This window comes from Scyliorhinus torazame, chromosome 19 (assembly GCF_047496885.1).
Source record: "Scyliorhinus torazame isolate Kashiwa2021f chromosome 19, sScyTor2.1, whole genome shotgun sequence".
Lineage (NCBI taxonomy): Eukaryota > Metazoa > Chordata > Chondrichthyes > Carcharhiniformes > Scyliorhinidae > Scyliorhinus > Scyliorhinus torazame.
In genome coordinates, this window is record NC_092725.1 from 24,383,768 (window position 1) to 24,410,359 (window position 26,592).

A 26,592-nucleotide genomic window follows, 5' to 3' on the forward strand; every position below is an offset into this window, starting at 1 on the left:
TCTTCTGACAATCCTGCCGTCTTGGGGATTAGCTGGGTGAGGCTTTGCTGCAATCCTCAATGGCAAGAACACCCTACATAAGAACTAGGAGCAGGAGTAGGCCATCTGGCCCCTCGAGCCTGCTCCACCATTCAATGAGATCATGGCTGATCTTTTTTGGACTCGGCTCTAATTTCCGGCCCGAACACCATAACCCTTAATCCCTTTATTCTTCAAAAAAACTATCTTTATCTTAAAAACATTTAATGAAGGAGCCTCACTGGGCAAGGAATTGCATAGATTCACAACCCTTTGGGTGAAGAAGTTCCTCCTAAACTCAGTCCTAAATCTACTTCCCCTTATTTTGAGGCTATGCCCCCTAGTTCTGCTTTCACCCGCCAGTGGAAACAACCTGCCCGCATCTATCCTATCTATTCCCTTCATAATCTTATATGTTTCTAGAAGATCCCCCCCGCATGCTTCTAAATTCCAACGAGTACAGTCCCAGTCTACTCAACCTCTCCTCGTAATCCAACCGCTTCAGCTCTGGGAATAACCTCATGAATCTCCTCTGCACACCCTCCAGCGCCAGTACGTCCTTGCTCAGGTAAGGAGACCAATACGGAACACAATACTCCAGGTGTGGCCTATCTACCTTGGGGAAGGAGGTCAAAACTGTACACAATACATCGGGTGCGTTCTCACCAAGGCTCCAGACAATTGAAACAAGACATCTTTACTCTTGAACTCAAACCCTTAAGACCAACGTACTGATTGTCTTCCCAATTGCCTGCTAAACCTACATGCTCACGAACAAGGACACCCAGCCCCCTTTGGACAGAACACCTCCTGACCTCTTGCCATTTTATAAATTACTCTGCATTCCTGCGTTGCCTCCTAAATTGCATAGCTTTTTTCCCCAGTTTCATAATCTATCCAGAAATTCCTCATCCCTGGAACAACAATCCTCCTGAATCATAATCCCCGGGAATGCACTCTTAATGGGGAAGGAGGGGGAGCCGGGGCGAGGAATTCCAGAGTTCGGCACCCAGGCAAATGAAGGCATGGCAGCCCACAACCGAGCGATTCAGACTCAGAGGGTGCATGCCAGAGGCCAGGAAGATGGAGATTTCGGAGAGGGTTAGAGAGAGGGGCAGCAGACAAGGGCCACAGACGTTTTTTGAGAATGAGTGGGGCACAGCCAGGAAGTCAGAATGGAAGGAGGAGCTCAGAGATTTCAGAGGGTGGGGAGGACGGACCAGGAGACACCACAAGAGCGCAAGGGTCACAGTCATAGAGTCAGTCTTTTACAACAAGGAAAGAGGCCCATCATCAGCGGGCCAATGATCAAGCACCTATCTATTCTAATTTTCCAGTACTAGTTCCATAGCCTTGTATATTGATGGTGTATGAAGTGCTCATCTAAATGCTTAAACATTGTGAGGATTCCTGCCTCTACCACCCTTTCAAAGGACAAAGAAAAGTACAGCACGGGAACAGGCCCTTCGGCCCTCCAAGCCCGTGCCGACCATGCTGCCCGACTAAACTACAATCTTCTACACTTCCTGGGTCCGTATCCCTCTATTCCCATCCTATTCATGTATTTGTCAAGATGCCCCTTAAATGTCACTATTGTCCCTGCTTCCACCACCTCCTCCGGTAGCGAATTCCAGGCACCCACTACCCTCTGTGTAAAAAAACTTGCCTCGTACATCTACTCTAAACCTTGCCCCTCTCACCTTAAACCTATGCCCCCTAGTAATTGACCCCTCTACCCTGGGGAAAAGCCTCTCACTATCCACTCTGTCTATGCCCCTCATAATTTTGTAGACCTCTATCAGGTCGCCCCTCAACCTCCGTCGTTCCAGTGAGAACAAACCGAATTTATTCAACCGTTCCTCATAGCTAATGTCCTCCATACCAGGCAACATTCTGGTGAACATTCAGTTAGTGAGTTCCTAATTCCCACCAGCCTCTGTGTGAAAAAGCTTATCCTCCAAATTCCCCTGCTCCTGACATTAAGTCTATAGAATCATAGAATTTACAGTGCAGAAGGAGGCCATTTGGCCCATCGAGTATGCACCAGCCCCTACAAAGAGCACCCGACTGAAGCCCACGTAGCTACCCTATCTTTGCAACCCAATATCCCCCACTTAACATTTTTTGGACATGGGGAATTTAGCATGGCCAATCCACCTAACCCGTACATCTTTGGATAGTGGGAGGAAACCCACGCAGACACGGGGAGAACGTGCAGACTCCGCACAGGCAGTGACTCAAGGCCGGGATTCGAACCTGGGACCCTGGAGCTGTGAAGCAGCTATGCTAACCACTATGCTACCGTGCTACCTATGCTCCCCTGGTTACTGACCCCTCCGCTGAGGGGAACAGGTTCCTTCCTACTTCCTATCCACCTCATGTCCCACATAATTTTGCACACCTTGATCAGGTTCCATCCCCTCGGCCTTCTCTGCTCCAAGGAAAACGACCCCATCCTAACAGCCTCTCAACAGCTGAAAATTCAGTGCCAAATCTGCAACAAGTGAAGAAATGCACTCTAAACCTTCCCACGGTAACTGAGGGTGCCTTGCAACATGCTTTTTGAAAATGCAAAATGATCACCGACAACTCAAAAGGTTTAAGTGTGGGCAACTAGCTTAGGGCGCAAGCTCTGCAGTGGGAAGGTAAGGGTGGCGGTGGTGGTTTGGATAGTACTGCTCAGAGGAAGGCCGGCTGCCTCACATCTGGTTTAAGTATCCAGGATTGCAGCACCAGTCCAGACAACAAAGTTATGTAAAAAACAGATTTGGGAACAGGTTGCAGTGTCAGACTTGCTGGTCATCCAGCTCCCTCCCTCGAAGGATCAACAGGGCATTAAAATGTCCTGGCTGCACAATTCGGCCAGGGAGCACTGCTCGTCCAGACGCTGCCTCGCCCCGGTGCGGCTGCAGGATGGCACCATTAACACTGCACTCCTCCTTTTTGAACACCAAGAGGCAGCACACGTTGGGGGAAAACTCTTCGCTCAGGGATACTGGGCTAGAGGCACTGATATCCAATCCTAGGCCTCCGCACTTTAAGGAGGACGCTGTGGTCCCTCTGAGAGGGTGCAGAGATCGAATTACCGGAACTTGTCCCAGCGATGAGGGGACGTTAGTTGGTGCGGTGAGACTGGCGGGCGGGGGTGGTAGAGAGCTGGGGTTGTTCTCCTGGGGGCAGGAGAGGCTCAGGGGGAGATTGAATCGAGGCGTTTGGGAATCAGGAAGGTGCTCTGATGGAGTCAATGAGAGAAACTGTTCACAGTGACGAGAGCGTCGGGGGAACCAGAGGGACACAGAGTGAAGAGAATTGGGGGGGGGGGGGTGAAACAGGGAGGAGACGAGGAAAGAGAAGTTTTGACGCAGCGTGTTGTTTTGATCTAGAAGGTGAAGCAACGTTCAATTGGATCAATACTTGAAGGAAGAAAATGTCACAGGACGATGGGGATGGGGGGGGGGGTGGGGGGAAAGAGATGAAAAGAGTGGGATCAGGTGGACAGTTCTATCAGAGAGACAGCACAGGCAATGTGGGCTGAATGGCCTCCTCAGGTGCTGTATACTACTGATATCAAGCACAGGACCAATCTTTCTTCCAGTTTGGGATCAAAATCTATGCTTCATGCTCCGACTTGAGGGATGGTCTCTCCGGCATGGTCGCACCGGATGCAGGGCCCAAGGGGAACCTGAACACACAGTTCACAAAGGAGAATGCACCCAGTATAAGCACACAGAGGTGCAAACGCCCTGTTGATAAACAAGAGGGATATGTGAAGTGACGTAGGCAGAAAACACCTCACTGGTATTCAACTGAAGTAGAGAATACCTGGGCAAGTGGAATGATGGTTTTCACTGTCCTAACCACTGCCCAGAGCAGACATAACCGTCCTGGCTGTGCGACTACAAGCTGAGGTTCAGCATTCCCGCTGACATAACATACAGCGTCACCCATTCCCACCGCTGCCTCAGCTCAGCCGCTGCTGAAGCCCTCGCCTAGGTCTTTGGTTCTCCCACTGCTGGAGTATTTTCTTTGCAGCCTACTTGTGACAATAAGTGATGATTATTATTATTCAACCCGCTCCCCACTCTGCTCGCTGGCCAGCACTGCAGCCTGATCAGGCAGCACCTCAATTTTAAACAGTAAACCTTTAGGCAAATCCCTCATCTGCCTTCGATTACAGGAGGATACAGATGGCCGATCAGTGGCAAATGGAATTCAATCTGGGTAAGTGTGAGGTGACACACTTGAAACAAGGCAAGGGAATATATGATAAACGGCAGGACCCTGGGAAGCACCGAGGATCAGAGGGATCTTGGTGTGCATGTACACCGGTCCCTTAAGGCAGCAGAAGCAGGTGGCCACAGTGGTTAAGAAGGCATATGGGGCAGCACGGTGGCGCAGTGGGTTAGCACTGCAGCCTCATGGCGCCGAGGTCCCAGGCTCGATCCCAGCTCTGGGTCACTGTCCGTGTGGCGTTTGCACATTCTCCCCGTGTTTGCATGGGTTTCGTCCCCACAACTCAAGGGCTGGTTTAGCACACAGCTAAATCGCTGGCTTTGAAAGCAGACCAAGGCAAGCCAGCAGCATGGTTCAATTCCCGTACCAGGCGCCGGAATGTGGCGACTAGGGGCTTTTCACAGTAACTTCATTGAAGCCTACTTGTGACAATAAACGATTTTCATTTTTATTTCATTTTCATGTGCAGGCGAGGTGGATTGGCCACGCTAAATTGCCCCTTAATTGGGAAAAACTAATCGGGTACTCTTAAAAAAAAAAAATGTTTTAAAAGGCATATGGTAGGGCGGCACGTGGCGCAGTGGCTAGCACTGGAACTGCGACGCTGAGGATCCGGGTTCGAATCCCGGCCCTGGGTCACTGTCCGTGTGGAGTTTGCACATTCTCCCCATGTCTGCGTGGGTTTCACCCCCACAACCCAAAGATGCGCAGGTTGGGTGGATTGGCCACGCTAAATTGCCCCTTAATTGGGAAAAACAATTATTGGGTACTAATCTTTTTTTTTTTTTAAAAAAAGGTATACTTGTCTTAGTTAGCCGAGGCATAGAGTTTAAGAGGTGGAAGGTTCCTCTGGACCCGTGTAAAACGCTGGTTAGGCAACTGCTAGAGTAGTGTGTGCAGTTCTGGAATCCACATTACAGGAGGGATGTGACAGCACTGGAAAGGGTGCAGAGGAGATTTACCAGGATGTTGCCTGGGCTGGAGAGTTTGAGCTACGTGTAGAGATTGGATAGACTGGGGTTGCTTTCCTTGGAGCAGAGGAGATTGAGGGTGGATATGATAGTGTTGTATAAAATTATGAGAGGCATAGATCGAGTGGACAGGAAGAAAATTTTTCCCTTGGTGGAGGGGTCAATGCCCAGGGGGCAAAGATTTAAGGGAAGGGGCAGGGGGTTTAGAGGGGATGTGAGGATAAACCTTTTTACCCAGAGGGCGGTGGGAGTTTGGAGCTCGCCGTCTGAAAGGGTGGTGGAGGCAGAGACCCTCACAACATTTGTGTGTTTAAACGTGCAGTTACTCTCCCGGGGCAGACAAGAGTATGGGCTAAGTGCTGGGAAATAGGATTAGAATAGTGAGGTGGTTGTTTTGGACCGGCACAGATGCGATGGGCTGAAGAACCTTTTCTGTGGTGTAGACCTCGATGACTCTACAACCTCCTCCAGTCCGGACATCCCTGGGTTGCTCTACTGAGAGCCACCAGAGTCAACAGGCTGAACGACCTCGTCCTGCGTCATAAGCTGCTCTGTTCACAGGGATGTGGGAGTTCTTTGACCGGAAAGCACAGCAAGTTAACATGCAGGTGGGGCAAGTAAGTAAGAAGGCAACTAGTACTCTAGCCTTCATTGCCAGCAGTTATATAGTAGAGGAGCAGGGATGTCTGGGGGTTTTGCGACCCTCTCACCTGAAACACTCCGTGGAAGCCTTAGAAGGGCTGCGATACAGGTCGATCCCTGGGATGAGGGGACTGTCCTATGAAGAGAGATTGTGCAAACAAGTCCAACATCCCCTGGAGTTAAGAAAGGGGGTCACACAAAAACATACAAGAGTGTGAGAGCTTGCAACAAATTATTAAAACGCAGTCCCTTTGGGTTTCTGCGGGGCCCAATCCTGGGCCCCCGGCTGCAAATCTAAATGATTTAAACTTTAAAAATGCAGGGGGGCATGATTAAGAAATGCCCAGGTGACAAAGCTTGGGTGTGCGGTTATTGGTGAGGAAGAAAGCTGCAGACTGTGGGGAGGTCTCAAGAGAAGCAGCAAATGCAGTTTTAATCGGGTGAAACGCAAGACTGAATGCAACTGGTGAGGGCCAACGAGGAAAAGGGAGTCCACAATCAATGGCAGGACAGCAAAAGCAGAGAGATCCTGGAGTGCGTGCCCACAGATCCCTGATGGTAGGAGGACAGGTCGAGAAATGGCAGAGGTGGCAAATGGGAAACCTCCTTTTATCGACTGAGGTTGAGGGCAGCAGTGGTTAGCACTGCTGCCTACAGCACTGAGGATTCGGGTTCGATCCCAGCCCTGGGTCACTGTCTGTGTGGAGTTTGCACATTCTCCCCGTGTCTGCGTGGGTTTCACCCCCACAACCCAAAGACGTGCAGGGTAGGTGGATTGGCCACGCTAAATTGCCCCTTAATTGGAAAAAAAAGAATTGGGCACACTAAGTTTTAAAAAGAAAAAGATTACCAGCCGAGGTTATGCTTGAGCTGCCTAAAACACCAGGTAAACCACAGCAAGAGTGCTGCGTACGTTTCTGGTCACCACATTTCTGGAAGGATGTGATGACTGCAGACAGGGCTCAGAGGAGCTTGACATAGGGTGCGATCAAGATGTGAGAAGTTTTAGAGAGGAAAGATTGGATAGGCTGGGGTTCCTTATGGAACGAGGGAAGATTTAATCGAGGGGTCTAAAATTGATGGGCAGCACGGTGGCATTGTGGTTAGCACAATTGCTTCACAGCTCCAGGGTCCCAGGTTCGATTCCGGCTTGGGTCACTGTGTGCGGAGTCTGCACATCCTCCCCGTGTCTGCGTGGGTTTCCTCCGGGTGTCCCGGTTTCCTCTCACAGTCCAAAGATGTGCAGGTTAGGTGGATTGGCCATGATAAATTGCCCTTAGTGTCCAAAATTGCCCTCAGTGTTGGGTGGGGTTATTGGGTTATGGGGATAGGGTGGAGATGTGGACCTTGGGTAGGGTGCTCTTTCCAAGAGCCGGTGGAGACTCCATGGGCCGAATGGCCTCCTTCTGCACTGTAAATTCTATGATGAGCAGTCCACAGAGTGGACAGGAATCAATATCCGGGGGGCTGGGATATGTTTGAAACAACATTGGAAGGATTATGGGGAAGTTGAGGACTAAGGAATTTGCTCTCCGGGGGTGGGAACTCGCCGTCGGAAAGGGTGGTAGGCAGAACCCCTTTTCTTTCAAATTCATTTTCCCGGACGTGAGCTTCGCTGGCTGGGCCGACGTTTAATGCCCGCCCCTAACTGCCTTCCGTTTCAGAGGGCATTCCAGAGTCAACCACAATGCTGTGGGTCTGCTGTGTCGCATGTAGGCCAGACCAGCTAAGGACCAGCAGATTTCCTCCCCTATAGGACATGAGGGAACCCGATGGGTTTTTAAACGATGCTTGACAAAGGGTTCATGGTCATCATTAGAGTTGTAATTCTAGGACAGGATTTGAACCCGGATCCCTAGATCGTTACAAATCCAGTGACAAGACCGCTGCGCCACTGCCTCCCCCATCGGATTCAAACACACAGATTTGCGCACATGATCCTGTGAACTGCAGGGCTACCCCCACCCCCAAGGATGAGGGGGCCACTCCATAGGGATCGTGCATCGAGCAGACATTTGCCACAGGCGGCAATGAGAGGGCTCATAAAGCTTGGTTTCAAAAGGCAGGTTTCCAAGGTTGGGGGGTGTGGGGCAAGCAGTTTACCTCAGAAGAGGGTGATGCCAGGTCTTGGAAGCCATTGAGCTCATGGCCACATTGCTGCTGACTCACCTTCCCCTGGGTGTGGAGGGGGGGAAAAAAAACACTGAAGCCAAATCGAATGCACGCAGGACCAATTGCTCATGGAATCTGGTATCTTGACATGACTCGCTGTGGCTTGGTTAAGGGCACGCTGGTCTGAGTCACCAGATTCCAGTATGGAGATAATGGCATAGTGGATTACGGAGCAATCCCAAAGGCCAGGCTAATGCTCTGGGCAGGTGACAGGGGTTCGAATCAACTCCTCCCCCGCCCCCCCCCCCCAAACAAAAATCACAATCCAGGTCCTTGACACAAAAAAAATCAATGCTGTGACATGTTTCCATGCTGTAAACTTCTATGATTCTATGATTCTATGAACAGTGCAGCACTGAGGGAGTGCCGTATGGTAGTGGCAGGGTTGCAGGGGGGGGGATAATCGCACCACTGCTTGTGGGATCTTGCTGTGCGCAAACGGCCACTGTGCTTCCTACATTACATCTGCGGCCGACTTCACTGCTGAGGCCCAGTCGTGTCAAGGGTGGTTCTGTTCCTGAGGGCTTGCAATGGGTGAAAGCATCCAATGAGCTGGCACCTGCGCAGAGATGGCAGGGAGTTTGATAGCCTGTTTAACACAGAGGTCGGCATAGCGTAAAGGGCTGGGAACCGCAATTTGGTCAGTCCTAATATTCACACGGGTAAACAAATTCGCAAAGGCGGGGGTGGGGGGGTTCGCGAACCACAAAAGTTGACGGTACTCGGGGGCAGCAAGGTAGCACTGTTGCTTCACAGCTCCAGGGTCCCAGGTTCCATTCCCGACTTGGGGCACTGTCTGTGCGGAGACTGCACGTTCTCCCCGTGTCTGCGTGGGTTTCCTCCCACAAGTCCCGAAAGACGTGCTGTTAGGTGAATTGGACATTCTGAATTCTCTGTACCTGAACAGGCGCCAGTGTGTGGCGACCAGGGGCTTTTCACAGTAACTTCATAGCAGGGTTAATGTAAGCCCACTTGTAACAATAAAGATTATTATTCAGTGGCTGGAATGGCTGGCAGGGGTCCTGGTATCATGAAAGGTGCAACACAAATACAAGAACTGCAGTCCAGTGTGGATCGGTCACATGTGGCAGCTGGGCGCTTTGAAAGCATTTATCCAGAGCTGTGGAATCGCAAAGACCTGGGTAACGTCTCCACCCCAGCCACCCCTAAAAGCTTCATTGGTGCCTTTGGTACTTCTACACACGGCTTCTCCAAGGACACCCCTCTGGCCCCCACCGAGGGCCACACGGGCGGAGGTTCCATGCCGAGGGAGCGCCACACTGTGTTTCAAGTAGTGGGATCTTGCTATGCACAATGTATCGGTATTGTTTCCTCATTCTCAACCCCTACCTTGAAATATTTGTCCCAAGTATTCTTGGGACATCCAGGGATTAGGACAGGCTCTGTACAAACTCCCTGGTTTATCAGGTGTGAAAACCCACACACCCTGACAAAGAGATTCAGTTTGCCATTATGACGAGCGAATGAAGGAACAGATTCCATGCCAACTGAGAAGGAAGCCCCCCAGCCCATCACCCCAAATTCCATCATAGTTTCACCAACCTCCTTGCAACCACACCCCCACCCCACTGCCCATGTTCTCCACCTCCCCCCCCTCCCCAATGTCTCGATACGATTCCCCTCACCCACTCCCATTGGGTGCGAGTTCCACTTTCTCCCCACTGTCTGGGTAAAGAAGTTACTCCCGGATTCCTCATTGGGTTTCTATGTGTCTGTCTGCTATTGATGGCTCACACCCCTCCACAAGTTCTGGTCTCCCCCGGCAAGTGGACACAGCTCCTCTCGGGCTCGTTTAGCACAGTTATTGGGCTTGTTTAGCACAGTGGGCTAAGACAGCTGGCTTGTAATGCAGAACAAGACCAGCAGCGCAGGTTCAATTCCTGTACCAGCCTCCCCAAACAGGCGCCGGAATATGGCGACTAGGGGCTTTTCACGGTAACTTAATTGAAGCCTACTTGTGACAATAAGCGATTATCTTGCTTTCCCTTTTGAAATCATATGACCTCTATCAGGTCACCTCAGGCCCCCCCCCGTCCTCTGAAACGTAGTGCCCCAGCCTGCTCAATCCCTCCCTCCCCAGGACAAGAGAGGTTGAAACCGGATATCGCACAAGTCAGGGTCTTCCTTTCAGTCTGCAGTGGCTTCCACATCCTTGTGTCTTAGGAAAAAAAACACAATCTCCCCTCCCTATTCAGGTCGAGTCAGGTGTTTTTCCAAAGCTGCCAGCTAAAGTGAGCAGCATTGGTTTTAAAAAGGGGCAGAAATCAGGTGGGTGAATCAGGATTGAAGGCACAAGTAGAGAAGCAAGAAATTGGAGTGGGGTGGGTACAGTCTATTTTCATCCAAAACGACAATACTTATCGGTTCACCAGGCGGAGAGTGCTTACCTCCAGGGCCTCCAGAGTTGGGAAACTCGTGATGGCAAATCCGTCAATTATGTCCTCCTCGCAAGACGTGGACTCTCTCCTCCTGCGTCTGGGAGGCCGGGGCCTGGAAGAGCCTGGGCCCTCGCCAGCCTCTCGGTCCGATCCAGAGGAAGGTGAGTAGGGCCTGGAGTCCCTGCCCCCAGTCCCAGCCATCTTCCTCTCTCTATCCCTCTGGGACCGTGAGCGCCGGCTTTGCCGATAGCCACCAGCCCTGGATGGCAACTCCATGGTCGGCTTCGCTCGTTTGTCAAAGTTTGTGCGAATTGTCAGTTCAGATATAAATATTAAAAGGATATAAAAAAAAGTCCACTCCCTTTTACTAAAGTCTTGCAGTCATGGAGAAGAATGCAATGTCCTTTTTAAATCCACCTGCCCTCCGTTCTCTTTCCCTTAATGGCAACACATCCAGTGGCTGGCAAACACAAGAGGTCCCAGGAAGGGGTTGAAAAACAAAAAGCACCAGAGTACAAGATCTCCTCAGACACATTCCATGTGTGGGTTAAAGAAGTGAGCCTCCTGGAGTTAGCGCCTTAAGGGGTTTCACAAAAGGAAGACAGATATCCTTAGATGGACTTCCTGACACCCTGGAGGGAGGGAGCACGAATCTTGAGACACGGATGGTTGTTGAAGAGAAAAATGAAAAACAAAGATTATTGCACCTCGTACACGTCCAAGCAATCGAGAGATCACTCCTTCAGGATTAACTTTGCTTCTCAATAGCTGGGGCGGGGGTAAACAGACAAAAGCAAATTAAATAGGACTTGGCTCTCACTTTTCAGGTTTTTTCCAATCTTTGGGGGGGGGGGGTTGAAAAAGAAATAAGAGGGAGAGGGAGAGAAACACGCTACAATCTTGACAAACAAAATGGGGGGGGGGGGGTGAAGGGAAATGAAAAAAAGAGGAATGTCAAAATTGAGTCACTTCAAGAAGGGTAGGTGCAAGGAGAGAGAAAAAGAGAATGTTGTGCTATTTTTTCTGCTATTAACAAAGACTTGAGAGAGTGAAGAAGGAGGTGAGGGAAAAAGCGAAGTAAAAGAGGAAAAAGAAAAGAGGGAGAAGTAAAGAGAAGCAAAAGTTGCTGACCTTTCAAAAAGTAGACAGTGGATGCTCTTTGGAGGAAATGTGAGGGGAGGCCGATAGAGATGAAAGGGAAGGGGTTAAGGTGGATTTATCTGTGTGAGGGAGGGTAAATATCCTCCGACAGTAAATGGGGGAGGGGGCGACCTGCGCCTTTAAAGGGGGGTTTAATGGCGGCCGGCGCCTCCCGTCCTTTCTCTTTCGTTCTTTTTATTGCTGCTGTCCCCTCTCCTCCTGGAGTCTGTGCCTTGGCCGCTCCTCTCTCCTTCCCTCAGGCCTCATTCGCCCGCCCGCTGGCCCCACCGCTCGCCGTCGCCCCGCCGCCGCTCTTCCGTCCGCCATCTTGTGGCCTCCGCCGCCGCCATTACCAACATGGCGGCCGAGCTGGGGGAGGGGAGGCGGCCCTCTCTCTCTCTCCCTGTGTCAGTGTTTCTGTATATAGAGACAGAGCGCATTCAATAACTCCCAACGATCTTCTCCCGGTCAGCCCAGGCGTTCTCCTCCTCCTGTTGGCCTTTCACCCTCCCTCCTTCCTTCCTTCTTCAAGCCAGGCTTTGTCTTCCGCCTCCTTCCTTCCTTCCTTCCCTCCCCCACTCTCCCCGAGCGAGCGAGTGCGCGCGCGCGCGCTCTCCCACAGGCCCTGCGTGCGGGTGCACGAACGTGACGTCGACGCCGCCGCCCAACGTTACTCGACGGCGTGACGGCACACAAGCGCCGCCCCCTCCTCCGCCAATCAGGAGGACGGACAGCGGGGAGGGGCGGAGGTGGGCGTTCTCTTGGCGGCCGCGCTGACGTCACTCCTCCCCGGACACACATAAACACACACACGTCGGCAGAGGGCTAGAGGACGTGCTGATGTCACTGCGTTCCCTCCTAACACACGCAGTAGGACGGCGGGGCAGGCAAGCGCCTTGACGCTGACTCCGCCCCTCTCGCTCAGACGCCTTGACGTCATCCCTTCCGCTCGCTCAAACGCCTTGACGTCATCCCCTCCGCTCGCTCAAACGCCTTGACGTCAACCCCTCCCCCTCGGACGCCCCAGCATCACTCCGTCCCTCCACGTTTCCATTTGCTCGGACTCGATGGCGTCTTCAGGTCCACTCTCGCCCCTGCATACGAAGATAATGACTGGGCGGCTGACGCGTTGACGTCACAGCCCCCGCCCCCGGTCTGCAAGCGTTTCTACGTTTGCACTTTCCCCACATATACACATACGGGGGCAGGCCGGCTCGTTGACGCACCCGATCGGATGTCATTACGCCCGCATTGCTCCCACTCTGGGGGACGTGTTGACGTCACCACTTCTACCTCTTACCCCCAGATTGACACCCGACCTGACCTTCCGACCACGCCCCATTCCCCCACCCTTTTCTGCCATGGGGGGGGGGGGGGTGGTTCCATTCGGACATCACGTGCGGGTTTGAAAACTGCGAACATTCCCAAACAAACGGCCGCCCGTGACCTCCAGGTGACCCCGTCCACCCCGCCCCTTCCCCCCACCTTGGCCAAGTCGCCATTTTGTTGGCATCATTAACCCCTTCCTCCTCACACCCACCCCTACCCCCGCTGCTGCAGACATCTGAACCAATCCACACCCCCAATAACGGCAACTCCTCCACCAGCTCGAATACCCCAGCCAATGGGGCATGGCACAGCGGGCAAAGTCACCTCACACACCTGGAAATGTACCTGTCGCAGATTCCATTCCCAGGTAGGGCGGCTCGACGGCCAGGACCAGGGCGTGAGGGGGCAGTGGGGTGGTCGCGCACCTGAGGGTCGTTACCGTCAGCAGGAGCAGGCCACTCTGCCCGACGCCGCTGTGCCAGCTCTCCGAATGACGAATGTGACCAGTGCCATTCCCTCTTCCCCCTCCACCGCCCTCTCCCTGTGAACCGGGCAGCACGGTAGCATTGTGGATAGCACAAATGCTTCACAGCTCCAGGGTCCCAGGTTCGATTCCGGCTTGGGTCACTGTCTGTGCGGAGTCTGCACATTCTCCCCGTGTGTGCGTGGGTTTCCTCCGGGTGCTCCGGTTTCCTCCCACAGTCCAAAGATGTGCAGGTTAGGTGGATTGGCCATGATAAATTGCCCATAGTGTCCAAAATTGCCCTTAGTGTTGGGTTGGGTTACTGGGTTATGGGGATAGGGTGGAGGTGTGGACCTTGGGTGGGGTGCTCTTTCCAAGAGCCGGTGCAGACTCGATGGGCCGAATGGCCTCCTTCTGCACTGTAAATTCTATGATTCTATGAACCCTACAATGAATTATATACACATATCACTCCCCTCCCCCCCCCCCCCCCCCCCCCCCCGTCTCTTCTGCCCCTAAACCACTTTAGAAATTCCCTTTCCCCACGCTATCCGGGACCGATGCATCGACATGACTCAAGAGATAGCCAAGGTTCCCACTGACCAAATCCTTGGCGGCAGTTGGCACGAGGCACAGTCAGTGATGCCCCTCCTATCCCCATGCTAGTATGGTTACACACCGCTTATCCAAACCATTGCTGCACCTTGGCATGATGCACAATCAAGAGAGATGCCCCTCCACCCGCACTATGTGTCCACACCATGTTACTCAAAACTATTACCGCAAGTTGGCATGATGCATGGTTGAGAGATGCCCCTCTAGCCATACTTAAGGGCTGCACGCAATGCTACCCAAATCATTGGCGCAAGTTGGCATGACGCAAGGTTCTGAACTGCCACCTCCCCTCGATACTGGAAGGGTACCCGGGGTCAGGAGGAGGCCATTCGGCCCCCAGAACCCGCACCGCCATTCAACACACCCATGGCTGAACTGCCTTGACTCTACTCTCCTGCCCACTCCCCACGTCCCTCAATGATTTTGCTGTCCAAAGACCCATCAATGCCAGACTCCAACACACTCAACGACAGAGCACCCACAGCCCCCTTGAAGTTGAGAACTTCAAATATTCACGCTCGTCTGAGTGGAGACATTTTCCCCTCAGTTCAGTCCAAAATGGCCGACTCCTTATCATGAGGCTGTCTAACTCTTAGCCTCGACCCTGTCCAACCCGAGGCACACCGTCACCACCTTCTCCAGGGCAGTCGGGAATGGGCAATAAATGCTCGCTTGGCCCATGAGGTCCTTCTCACTTTTAAACAGCCCCATTGAATCTTCTCTTGACTGCCTTGGCTAGAGGTACTGCCGCCCCAGCAACGCCCACCACCAAGGTCCCTTGAGGGAACAAGGGAAGAGTTGAATAACGAAGTTTAAAATAAAACCCTCAGATTCAGAGGATGTGGGCGTCGCTGGTCGGGCCCTGAATTTCATTGCCCATCTCTAATTGCCCCTTGAGAAGGTGGTGAGTGAGCCACCATCCTGTACAGTCTCATGTGGTGCAGGTACAGTTCGGGAGGGAGTTGCAGGATTTTGACCCAGCGACAGTGAAGGAACGGCCGATATATTTCCCAGTCAGGATGGTGAGTGTGGGGTTTGGAGGGGAACTTGCAGGCGGTGGGTGTTGCCCATGTGTCTGCTGCCCCTTGTCCCTCTAGATGGTAGAGGTGGCGGGTTTGGAAGGTGCTGTCGAAGGAGCATTGGCGAATCGCTGCAGAGCATCTTGTAGACGGTACACACGGCTGCTGCTGTGTGTCGGTGGTGGAGGGAGTGAGTGTCTGTGGATGGGGTGTCGATCGAGCAGGGCTGCTTTGTCCTGGATGGTGTCGAGCTTCTCGAGTGTTGTTGGAGCTGCCACTCATCCAGGCAAGTGGAGAGGGTCCCATCACACTCCTGACTTGTGTCCTTGTCGATGGTGGACAGGCTTTGGGGGGGTGGGGGTGAGTCAGGAGGTGAGTTACTCTCTGCAGGATTCCCAGCCTCTGACGTGATACAGACGGCTGGTCAGGCGGGCAAATGGAATTCAATCCGGATAAGTGTGTGAGGTGATGCACTTGGGCAGGACAAACAAGGCAAGGGAATATATGATAAACGGCAGGACCCTGGGAAGCACCGAGGATCAGAGGGATCTTGGTGTGCATGTACACCGGTCCCTTAAGGCAGCAGAGCAGGTGGCCACAGTGGTTAAGAAGCCATATGGTATACTTGTCATTATTAACCGAGGCATAGAGTTTAAGAGGTGGGAGGTTACTCTAGAACGGTGTAAAACGCTGGTTAGGCAACAGCTAGAGTATTGTGTGCAGTTCTGGAATCCACATTACAGGAGGGATGTGACAGCACTGGAAAGGGTGCAGAGGAGATTTACCAGGATGTTGCCTGGGCTGGAGAGTTTGAGCTATGAGGTGAGATTGGGTAGACTGGGGTTATTTTCCTTGGATCAGAGGAGACTGAGGGCGGATATGATAGTGTTGTATGAAATTATGAGGGGCATAGATCGAGTGGACAGGAAGAAACTTTTCCCCTTGGTGGAGGAGCCAATGCCCAGGGGGCAGAGATTTAAGGGAAGGGGCAGGAGGTTTAGAGGGGTTGTGAGGATAAACCTTTTTACCCAGAGGGTGGTGGGAGTTTGGAGCTCGCCGTCTGAAAGGGTGGCAGAGGCAGAGACCCTCACAACATTTAAGAAGTATTTAGATGTGCAGTTTGATCCCAGGTCAGACACGGCTGTGGGCCAAGTACTGGGGAATGGGATTAGGATAGTGAGGTGGTTGTTTTGACCAGCAGAGATGCAATGGGCAGAAGGGCCTTTTCTGTGCTGTAGACCTTGATGACTCCCACATCAATCAAAGGCCCGGGGCGGGGGAAAGGCAGGAACCTTGGCTGCAATTGGTCCAAGAATGAGTAAGCCTGCTGCTGACGGTGTGAGAGCTGGGCTGATTGGATTCCCGCCCCCTCACACCCCCATCCTGTGCTTCCGGCTCATTGCCCAGGATAGAGGCTGCTCGGCGAGGCCACAGGGTACAAGCCAAGGCCACACGGGCCTGAAGGTAGACACACGCAAAGCAAGCAGGCGAAAATCAACACTTTAATGTTTGCAAATCCAAAACTAGATCTGGAAATGCTGGGAGCATTCCTTTGCGGAGAGAGAGAGAGAGAGAGAATTTGAGTTAACTATTTACTGTCCATGACTCTCTCTCTCCTCACACTCTGTATTACAGCATAACTGTTTTTTGACGGGACCTACGATGCGGGTATTGTTCGCGAGGGGGGAAGGGGGTCAGTGGTTATTGTATGCCCCAAATTGCCGCTTGCGAAGGTGCTGCTGAGACACAGATTGCAAACTCTTCAGGCCCTCTGCTATACTCGGTGCAGTTAGCTTGGGAAATTCCAGGATTTTTCACTCACAGCGTGGCAGTCTCTCAATTCTGACTTCCCAACACCGCCATTCACTCAGCAGTGAGCCCCAGACAGTGCGGCACTCCCTCAGCAGAGAGCCCCAGACAGTGCGGCACTCCCTCAGCAGAGAGCCCCAGACAGTGCGGCACTCCCTCAGCAGAGAGCCCCAGACAGTGCGGCACTCCCTCAGCAGTGAGCCCCGAGCCCCAGACAGTGCGGCACTCCCTCAGCAGAGAGCCCCAGACAGTGCGGATCTCCCTCAGCAGTGAGCCCCATACAGTGCGGCACTCCCTCAGCAGAGGGCCCCAGACAGTGCGGCACTCCCTCAGCAGAGAGCCCCAGACAGTGCGGCACTCCCTCAGCAGTGAGCCCCGAGCCCCAGACAGTGCGGCACTCCCTCAGCAGAGAGCCCCAGACAGTGCGGCACTCCCTCAGCAGAGAGCCCCAGACAGTGCGGCACTCCCTCAGCAGAGAGCCCCAGACAGTGCGGCACTCCCTCAGCAGAGAGCCCCAGACAGTGCGGCACTCCCTCAGCAGTGAGCCCCAGACAGTGCGGCACTCCCTCAGCAGTGAGCCCCGAGCCCCAGACAGTGCGGCACTCCCTCAGCAGTGAGCCCCAGACAGTGCGGCACTCCCTCAGCAGTGAGCCCCAGACAGTGCGGCACTCCCTCAGCAGTGAGCCCCGAGCCCCAGACAGTGCGGCACTCCCTCAGCAGAGAGCCCCAGACAGTGCGGCACTCCCTCAGCAGAGAGCCCCAGACAGTGCAGCACTCCCTCAGCAGTGAGCCCCAGACAGTGCGGCACTCCCTCAGCAGAGAGCCCCAGACAGTGCGGCACCCTCTCAGCAGTGAGCCCCAGACAGTGCGGCACTCCCTCAGCAGAGAGCCCCAGACAGTGCGGCACACCCTCAGCAGTGAGCCCCAGACAGTGCGGCACTCCCTCAGCAGTGAGCCCCAGACAGTGCGGCACTCCCTCAGCAGAGAGCCCCAGACAGTGCAGCACTCCCTCAGCAGTGAGCCCCAGACAGTGCGGCACTCCCTCAGCAGAGAGCCCCAGACAGTGCGGCACTCCCTCAACAGAGAGCCCCAGACAGTGCGGCACTCCCTCAGCAGTGAGCCCCAGACAGTGCGGCACTCCCTCAGCAGAGAGCCCCAGACAGTGCGGCACTCCCTCAGCAGAGAGCCCCAGACAGTGCGGCACCCTCTCAGCAGAGAGCCCCAGACAGTGCGGCACTCCCACAGCAGTGAGCCCCAGACAGTGCGGCACTCCCTCAGCAGTGAGTCCCAGACAGTGCGGCACTCCCTCAGCAGTGAGCCCCAGACAGTGCGGCACTCCCTCAGCAGAGAGCCCCAGACAGTGCGGAACTCCCTCAGCAGTGAGCCCCAGACAGTGCGGCACTCCCTCAGCAGAGAGCCCCAGACAGTGCGGAACACCCTCAGCAGTGAGCCCCGAGCCCCAGACAGTGCGGCACTCCCTCAGCAGAGAGCCCCAGACAGTGCAGCACCCTCTCAGCAGTGAGCCCCAGACAGTGCGGCACTCCCTCAGCAGTGAGCCCCAGACCGTGCGGCACTCCCTCAGCAGTGAGCCCCGAGCCCCAGACAGTGCGGCACTCCCTCAGCAGTGAGCCCCAGACCGTGCGGCACCCTCTCAGCAGTGAGCCCCAGACAGTGCGGCACTCCCTCAGCAGAGAGCCCCAGACAGTGCGGCACCCTCTCAGCAGAGAGCCCCAGACAGTGCGGCACTCCCTCAGCAGTGAGCCCCAGACAGTGCGGCACTCCCTCAGCAGAGAGCCCCAGACAGTGCGGCACCCTCTCAGCAGAGAGCCCCAGACAGTGCGGCACTCCCTCAGCAGTGAGCCCCGAGCCCCAGACAGTGCGGCACTCCCTCAGCAGTGAGCCCCAGACAGTGCGGCACCCTCTCAGCAGTGAGCCCCAGACAGTGCGGCACTCCCTCAGCAGAGAGCCCCAGACAGTGCGGCACTCCCTCAGCAGAGAGCCCCAGACAGTGCGGCACTCCCTCAGCAGTGAGCCCCAGACAATGCGGCACTCCCTCAGCAGAGAGCCCCAGACAGTGCGGCACTCCCTCAGCAGAGAGCCCCAGACAGTGCTGCACTCCCTCAGCAGAGAGCCCCAGACAGTGCGGCACTCCCTCAGCAGAGAGCCCCAGACAGTGCGGCACCCTCTCAGCAGTGAGCCCCAGACAGTGCGGCACTCCCTCAGCAGTGAGCCCCAGACAGTGCAGCACTCCCTCAGCAGTGAGCCCCAGAGTAGCCTCCAGGCCGAATTTGACCTGGTGACCACCAGGAAGGCGGAGGTGCAGTGGAGGAAGGCCCAGGGGGCGGTCTACGAGTATGGGGAAAAGGCAAGCCGGATGCTGGCGTATCAGCTTCGGAAGCGGGACGCAGCTAGGGAGATTGGGGGAGTTAAGGACAGGGGAGGGAGCGTGGTGCAGAGTGGGGTTGGCATCAATGGGGTCTTCAGGGACTTCTACGAGGAATTGTACCGATCCGAGCCCCCACGGGTGGAGGGAGGGATGGGTCGTTTCCTGGACCGATTGAGGTTTCTAAAGGTGGAAGAGGGACTGGTGGCGGGACTGGGGGCCCCGATTGGGCTGGAGGAGCTGATCAAAGGGAAAGGAAGCATGCAGGCGGGGAAGGCACCGGGGACGGACGGTTTCCCGGTCGAGTTCTATGAAAAATATATGGACCTGTTGGGCCCGCTGTAGGCTAGGACCTTTAATGAGGCTAGGGAGGGGGGGCTTTACCCCCGATGATGTCCCGGGCACTGATCTCCTTGATCCTGAAGCGGGACAAGGATCCCCTGCAATGTGGGTCTTACAGACCGATTTCCTTGTAGATGCCAAGGTGCTGGCGAAGGTCTTAGCCTTGAGGATTGTGTGCCGCAGATCATCCATGAAGACCAGACAGGGTTTGTGAAGGCGAGACAGTTGAACGCGAATGTGCGGAGGCTTTTGAACGTTATCATAGTGCCGGCGAGGGAGGGGGAGGCGGAGATAGTGGTGGCGATGGACGCTGAGAAAGCCTTCGATAGGGTAGAGTGGGGGTACCTGTGGGAGGTGCTGAAGAGGTTCGGGTTTGGGGAGGGGTTTGTCAGGTGGGTTAGGCTGTTGTATGAGGTCCCGATGGCGAGTGTGGCCACAAATAGGAGGAGGTCCGAGTACTTTCGGTTGCACCGAGGGACGAGACGGGTCCTCCCTGTCCCCCCTGCTCTTCGCACTGGCGATTGAACCCCTGGCTATGGCACTGAGAGAGTCGAGGAACTGGAGGGGGCTGGTGCGGGGTGGGGAGGAGCACAGGGTGTCGCTTTATGCGGATGACCTGCTGCTGCATGTGGCGGACCCGGTGGGAGGAATGCCAGAGGTAATGAGGATCCTGAGGGAATTCGGGGACTTTTCGGGGTACAAGCTTAATATGGGGAAGAGCGAGCTGTTCGTAGTTCAGCTAGGGGACCAGGAGAGTGAGATTGGCGAGCTCCCACTAAAAAGGGCGGAGAGGAGCTTCAGATATTTGGGGGTCCAGGTGGCCAGGAGCTGGGGGGCGTTGCATAGGCTTAACTTTACAAGGTTCGTGGAGCAAATGGAGGAGGAGTTCAAGAGGTGGGACGCGTTGCCGCTGTCCTTGGCGGGTAGGGTGCAGTCAATCAAAATGACGGTGCTTTTGTTCCTGTACAAGTGCCTCCCTGTGTTTATCCCGAAGGCTTTTTTCAGGCGGGTTAACAGGAATATAATGGGGTTTGTGTGGGCGCGAGGGACTCCGAGGGTCAGAAGGGTGTTCCTGGAGCGGAGTAGAGATCGGGGGGGCTGGCGCTGCCCAATCTCTGTGAATACTACTGGGCCGCCAATGCGACAATGGTGCGCAAGTGGGTGATGGGGGGGAGGGGGCTGCATGGAAGAGGCTGGAGACGGCGTCCTGTGTGGGTACGAGTCTGGGGGCGCTGGCAACGGCGCCGCTGCCGCTCCCTCCAAGGAGGTATACCACGAGCCCGGTGGTGGTGGCGGCCCTCAAAATTTGGGGGCAGTGGAGGCGGTTTAGGGGGGAAGTTGGGGCCTCGGCGTGGACCCCAATACGGGGGAACCACCGGTTCATCCCAGGGAGAACAGATGGAGGGTTTTCGAGGTGGCACAGGGCAGGGATACGAAGGTTGGGGGACCTGTTTGTGGACGGGAAGTTGGGTGAGCTGGAGGAGAAGTACGGGCTCCCCCCGGGGAACACCTTCAGGTACTTACAGGTAAGGGCGTTTGCCAGACGGCAGGTGGTGGAATTCCCGCGGCTACTGCCACACACAGTACAGGACAGGGTGCTCTCGGGGGGGGGGGGGGGGGGGGGGGAGATCTCGGAAACTTAGCAGGTGACGCAGGAGGAGGAGGAGGCCTCGGTGGTGGAGTTGAAAGGTAAGTGGGAGGAGGAGTTGGGAGAGGAGATCGAGGAGGGGACGTGGGCAGATGCCCTAGGGAGGTTGAACTCTTCCTCTTCGTGTGCGATGCTCAGCCTCATACAGTTTAAGGTGCTGCACAGGGCACACATGACTGGGACAAGGATGAGCCGGTTTTTTGGGGGTGAGGACAGGTGTGTTCGGTGCTCAGGGAGCCCAGCAAATCACATCCATATGTTCTGGGCATGCCCAGCGCTGGAGGAATTTTGGAAGGGCATAGCGAGGACGGTGTCGAGGGTGGTAGGATCCAGGGTCAGACCGGGCTGGGGGCTCGCAATATTTGGGGTGGCAGAGGAGCCGGCAGTGCAGGAGGCGAAAGAGGCCGGAATTCTGGCCTTTGCGTCCCTGGAAGCCCGGCGAAGAATTCTCCTTCAGTGGAAAGATGCGAGGCCCCCAAGCGTGGAATCCTGGATCAGCGATATGGCGGGGTTCATTAAATTGGAGAGGGTGAAATTCGCCTTGAGAGGGTCGGTACAAGGGTTCTTTAGGCGGTGGCAACCGTTCTGTAAGTACCTGAAGGTGTTCCCCGGGGGGAGCCCGTACTTCTCCTTCAGCTCACCCAAGCTCGCAAACTTCCCGTCCACAAACAGGGCCCCCAGCTTTCGTATCCCTGCCCTGTGCCACCCCGAAAACCTTCCACCTGTTCTTCTGGCAGAACACTAGACATTGGTCAATGGCAGCAGCAGCTCTTGGGGCGGGGGGGGGGGGGGGGGTTTACTTTATTTTTGTTTATGTTATTTACACTGGATGGTCTGAGGGGGTGTATGCACCTGTTGTGTTAAGTCGGGGTGTTAATGTTAATTTATATGTACGGGGGGGAGGGGTTTTTTGGGGGGTTGCTTTTTTAGATTGTGTTTTGTACTTAACCCTGTTGGGTTCTTTTTTCTTTCTCATTTTGTTATTGATATTTTGTGAAAACCTTGAATAAAAATTATTCAAAAAAAAAAGCAGTGAGCCCCAGACAGTGCGGCACTCCCTCAGCAGTGAGTCCCAGACAGTGCGGCACACCCTCAGCATAGAGTCCCAGACAGTGCGGCACACCCTCAGCAGAGAGCCCCAGACAGTGAGGCACTCCCTCAGCAGTGAGTCCCATACAGTGCGGCACTCCCTCAGCAGTGAGTCCCATACAGTGCGGCACTCCCTCAGCAGTGAGTCCCAGACAGTGCGGCACTCCCTCAGCAGAGAGCCCCAGACAGTGAGGCACTCCCTCAGCAGAGAGCCCCAGACAGTGCGGCACTCCCTCAGCAGAGAGCCCCAGACAGTGCGGCACTCCCTCAGCAGTGAGCCCCAGACAGTGCGGCACTCCCTCAGCAGTGAGCCCCATACAGTGCGGCACTCCCTCAGCAGTGAGCCCCATACAGTGCGGCACTCCCTCAGCAGTGAGCCCCATACAGTGCGGCACTCCCTCAGCAGTGATCCCCAGACAGTGCGGCACACCCTCAGCAGAGAGCCCCAGACAGTGCGGCACACCCTCAGCAGAGAGCCCCAGACAGTGCGGCACTCCCTCAGCAGAGAGCCCCAGACAGTGCAGCACTCCCTCAGCAGTGAGCCCCAGACAGTGCGGCACACCCTCAGCAGTGAGGCACGAGCCCCAGACAGTGCGGCACACCCTCAGCAGTAAGTCCCAGACAGTGCGGCACACCCTCAGCAGTGAGTCCCAGACAGTGCGGCACTCCCTCAGCAGCGAGCCCCAGACAGTGCGGCACACACTCAGCAGTGATCCCCAGACAGTGCAGCACTCCCTCAGCAGTGAGCCCCAGACAGTGCGGCACTCCCTCAGCAGTGAGCCCCTGACAGTGCAGCACTCCCACAGCAGCGAGCCCCAGACAGTGCGGCACACCCTCAACAGTGATCCCCAGACAGTGCGGCACTCCCTCAGCAGTGAGTCCCAGACAGTGCGGCACTCCCTCAGCAGAGAGCCCCAGACAGTGCGGCACACCCTCAGCAGTAAGTCCCAGACAGTGCGGCACTCCCTCAGCAGTGAGTCCCAGACAGTGCAGCACTCCCTCAGCAGAGTGCCCCAGACAGTGCGGCACTCCCTCAGCAGTGAGTCCCAGACAGTGCGGCACTCCCTCAGCAGTGAGCCCCAGACAGTGCGGCACTCCCTCAGCAGTGAGTCCCAGACAGTGCGGCACTCCCTCAGCAGAGTGCCCCAGACAGTGCGGCACTCCCTCAGCAGTGAGTCCCAGACAGTGCGGCACTCCCTCAGCAGTGAGCCCCAGACAGTGCGGCACTCCCTCAGCAGTGAGTCCCAGACAGTGAGGCACTCCCTCAGCAGTGATCCCCAGACAGTGCGGCACTCCCTCAGCAGTGAGTCCCAGACACTGCGGCACTCCCTCAGCAGTGAGCCCCAGACAGTGCGGCACTCCCTCAGCAGTGAGCCCCATACAGTGCGGCACTCCCTCAGCAGAGAGTCCCAGACAGTGCGGCACACCCTCAGCAGAGAGTCCCAGACAGTGCGGCACACCCTCAGCAGTGAGTCCCAGACAGTGCGGCACTCCCTCAGCAGAGAGCCCCAGACAGTGCAGCACACCCTCAGCAGTGAGCCCCAGACACTGCAGCACTCCCTCAGCAGTGAGTCCCAGACAGTGCAGCACTCCCTCAGCAGAGAGCCCCAGACAGTGCAGCACTCCCTCAGCACCGCCCTCCACCCCCCAATCAGTGCTTCGATCCCGCGAGGCGGCACCCCCCCGCTGGCACGTTCCCTGAGCACTGAGCCACCCCACCCCCACCCCCGACATTGCTCCGCTCTCTCGACACGCACCCCTCCCCCACAGCTGCACGTCGCTGAATGGGATCAATTGGTCAGCTCTGCCAGAGGCAAAGCACAGGGGGCAAGGTGCAGACTGGCCTCCTGCAGTGCTCTATCAATCTATGAAAGCCCCCTGAGTCTGGGAGGGAGAGGAATGGATTCCTGATCCCTGTCGGTGAAGCCATCCCTCCCTGTCATCTCTGTGTGTCTGTTAATCCAATCACCGTCTCACAATTGGAATTGGGCAGATCTTATCTTCAATCTTCAAACTCAATCAGGTTGAAAGGCTTTGTTGAATATCGGGTGCCCGGGTCAAACCTGGCAGGCAAATTAGTCCTCACTGGCTGCGCCTCTGAGTTTGCCAGAGTGTGAGACGCTATCTCAGACGCGAACAATTGCCTCGAAACCTCCCTGCTCTCTTCACCCCGCGAGCAATGGAGACAGGTAGGTCTGCCCAGCTGGAGTGAGGATCGTGCAAGCATGTTGATCGGGGAGTACAGAGACTTTTAAGTGGGTAACTATGAAGACATGTTTGTCAGCCGTCTTTCATTGGGTCTTGCTGGCTCTCTCGTCAATGGAAGCACTGAGCCCTGCACTGTCAGGGGTCAGCACTGAGGGAGAGCCGCACTGTCCGAGGGTCAGTGCTGAGGGAGAGTCAGTACTGAGGGAGCGCCGCACTGTCAGAGGGTCAGTACTGAGGGAGTGCCGCACTGTCGCGGAGGGTCAGTCCTGAGGGAGCGCTGCACTGTCGGTGGGTCAGTGCTGAGGGAGCGCCGCACTGTCAGAGGGTCAGTACTGAGGGAGTGCCGCACTGTCGGAGGGTCAGTGCTGAGGGAGCGCCGCACTGTCAGAGGGTCAGTACTGAGGGAGTGCCGCACTGTCGGAGGGTCAGTACTGAGGGAGAGCCGCACTGTCAAAGGGTCAGTACTGAGGGAGCGCCACACTGTCTGAGGGTCAGTACTGAGGGAGCGCCGCACTGTCGCGGAGGGTCAATCCTGAGGGAGCGCCGCACTGTCAGAGGGCCAGTACTGAGGGAGCGCCGCACTGTCAGGGCTCAGTACTGAGGGAGAGCCGCACTGTCCAAGGGTCAGTACTGAGGGAGAGCCGCACTGTCCGAGGCTCAGTGCTGAGGGAGCGCTGCACAGTCAGAGGGTCAGTACTGAGGGAGCACTGCACTGTCGGGCGGTCAGTACTGAGGAAGTGCCACACTGTCAGGGGTCGGTACTGAGGGAGCGCCGCACTGTCAGAGGGTCAGTACTGAGGGAGCGCGCACTGTCGGTGGGTCAGTACTGAGGGAGCACTGCACTGTCGGGGGGTCAGTGCTGAGGGAGCACTGCACTGTCGGAGGGTCAGTGCTGAGGCAGTGCTGCACTGTCAGAGGGTCAGTACTGAGGGAGCACTGCACTGTCAGAAGGTCAGCACTGAGGGAGCACTGCACTGTCAGAAGGTCAGTACTGCGGAAGTGCCGCACTGTCAGGGGTCAGTACTGAGGGAGCGCCGCACTGTCCGAGGGTCAGTACTGAGGGAGCGCCGCACTGTCGGAGGGTCAGTACTGAGGGAGCACTGCACTGTCGGAAGGTCAGTACTGAGGGAGCACTGCACTGTCAGAGGGTCAGTACTGAGGGAGCGTCGCACTGTCGGAGGGTCAGTACTGAGCGAGTGCTGCACTGTCGGGTCAGTACTGAGGGAGCACTGCACTGTCAGAGGGTCAGTACTGAGGAAGTGCCGCACTGTCAGGGGTCAGGCCTGTCAGGGGTCAGTACTGAGGGAGCGCCGCACTGTCCGAGGGTCAGTACTGAGGGAGCACCGCACTGTCAGAGGGTCAGTACTGAGGGAGCGCCGCACTGTCAGAGGGTCAGTGCTGAGGGAGCGCCGCACTGTCAGAGGGTCAGTACTGAGGGAGCGCCGCACTGTCAGAGGGTCAGTGCTGAGGGAGCGCCGCACTGTCAGAGGGTCAGTACTGAAGGAGTGCCGCACTGTCGGAGGGTCAGTACTGAGGGAGCACTGCACTGTCAGAGGGTCAGTACTGAAGGAGGGTCACACTGTCAGTGGGTCAGTACTGAGTGAGTGCGGTGCTGTTGAAGGGTCAATACTGAGGGAGCGCCAGGCTGTCTCATGCACCCCCTTCTCTCACCCTCCCTCCCTATCGTGCACTCCCCCTATCTTGCGCTCCCCCTCTCTTGCGATCCCCCTTTCTCTCATGCTCCCTCTATCTCTCCCCCTCTCCCACTCTCTCTTGCTACCCCTCTCTCGTGCTTCCCCACTATCTCCTGCCCTCTCGCTCTCCTCTCCTGCGCTCTCCCTCTCCCGCGCTCTCCCTCTCCCGCGCTCTCCCTCTTTCTTGAGCTCTCCCCCTCCCGCGCTCTCCCCCTCCCGCGCTCTCCCCCTCCCGCGCTCTCCCCCTCCCGCGCTCTCCCCCTCCCGCGCTCTCCCCCTCCCGCGCTCTCCCCCTCCCGCGCTCTCCCCCTCCCGCGCTCTCCCCCTCCCGCGCTCTCCCCCTCCCGCGCTCTCCCCCTCCCGCGCTCTCCCCCTCCCGCGCTCTCCCCCTCCCGCGCTCTCCCCCTCCCGCGCTCTC

At 55.9% G+C, this 26,592-nt stretch overlaps 2 protein-coding genes across 6 annotated transcripts in view; one reads left to right on the top strand and one right to left on the bottom strand.

The window, feature by feature from the left end:
- LOC140396642 (autism susceptibility gene 2 protein homolog) overlaps window positions 1-12,162 on the bottom strand; it is a 79,900-nt gene extending 67,738 nt beyond the window's left edge. The window contains exon 1 of the mRNA XM_072485436.1: window positions 10,445-12,162. Coding sequence (XP_072341537.1) covers window positions 10,445-10,711 — 267 coding nt within the window. The 5' untranslated portion in view covers window positions 10,712-12,162. The remainder of the gene's footprint in view (window positions 1-10,444) is intronic.
- Window positions 12,163-13,013: 851 nt separating this feature from the next.
- LOC140396053 (phosphorylase b kinase gamma catalytic chain, skeletal muscle/heart isoform-like) overlaps window positions 13,014-26,592 on the top strand; it is a 49,944-nt gene continuing 36,365 nt past the window's right edge. The window contains exon 1 of one of the 5 annotated variants that reach the window (XM_072484147.1): window positions 13,014-13,271. In XM_072484147.1, coding sequence (XP_072340248.1) covers window positions 13,244-13,271 — 28 coding nt within the window. In that variant the 5' untranslated portion in view covers window positions 13,014-13,243. Of the gene's footprint in view, window positions 13,272-14,909; window positions 15,005-16,349; window positions 16,466-24,329; window positions 24,462-26,592 lie in introns of those variants that run through there. The other 4 variants (XM_072484143.1, XM_072484146.1, XM_072484145.1 and 1 more) reach the window with 4 other exon arrangements.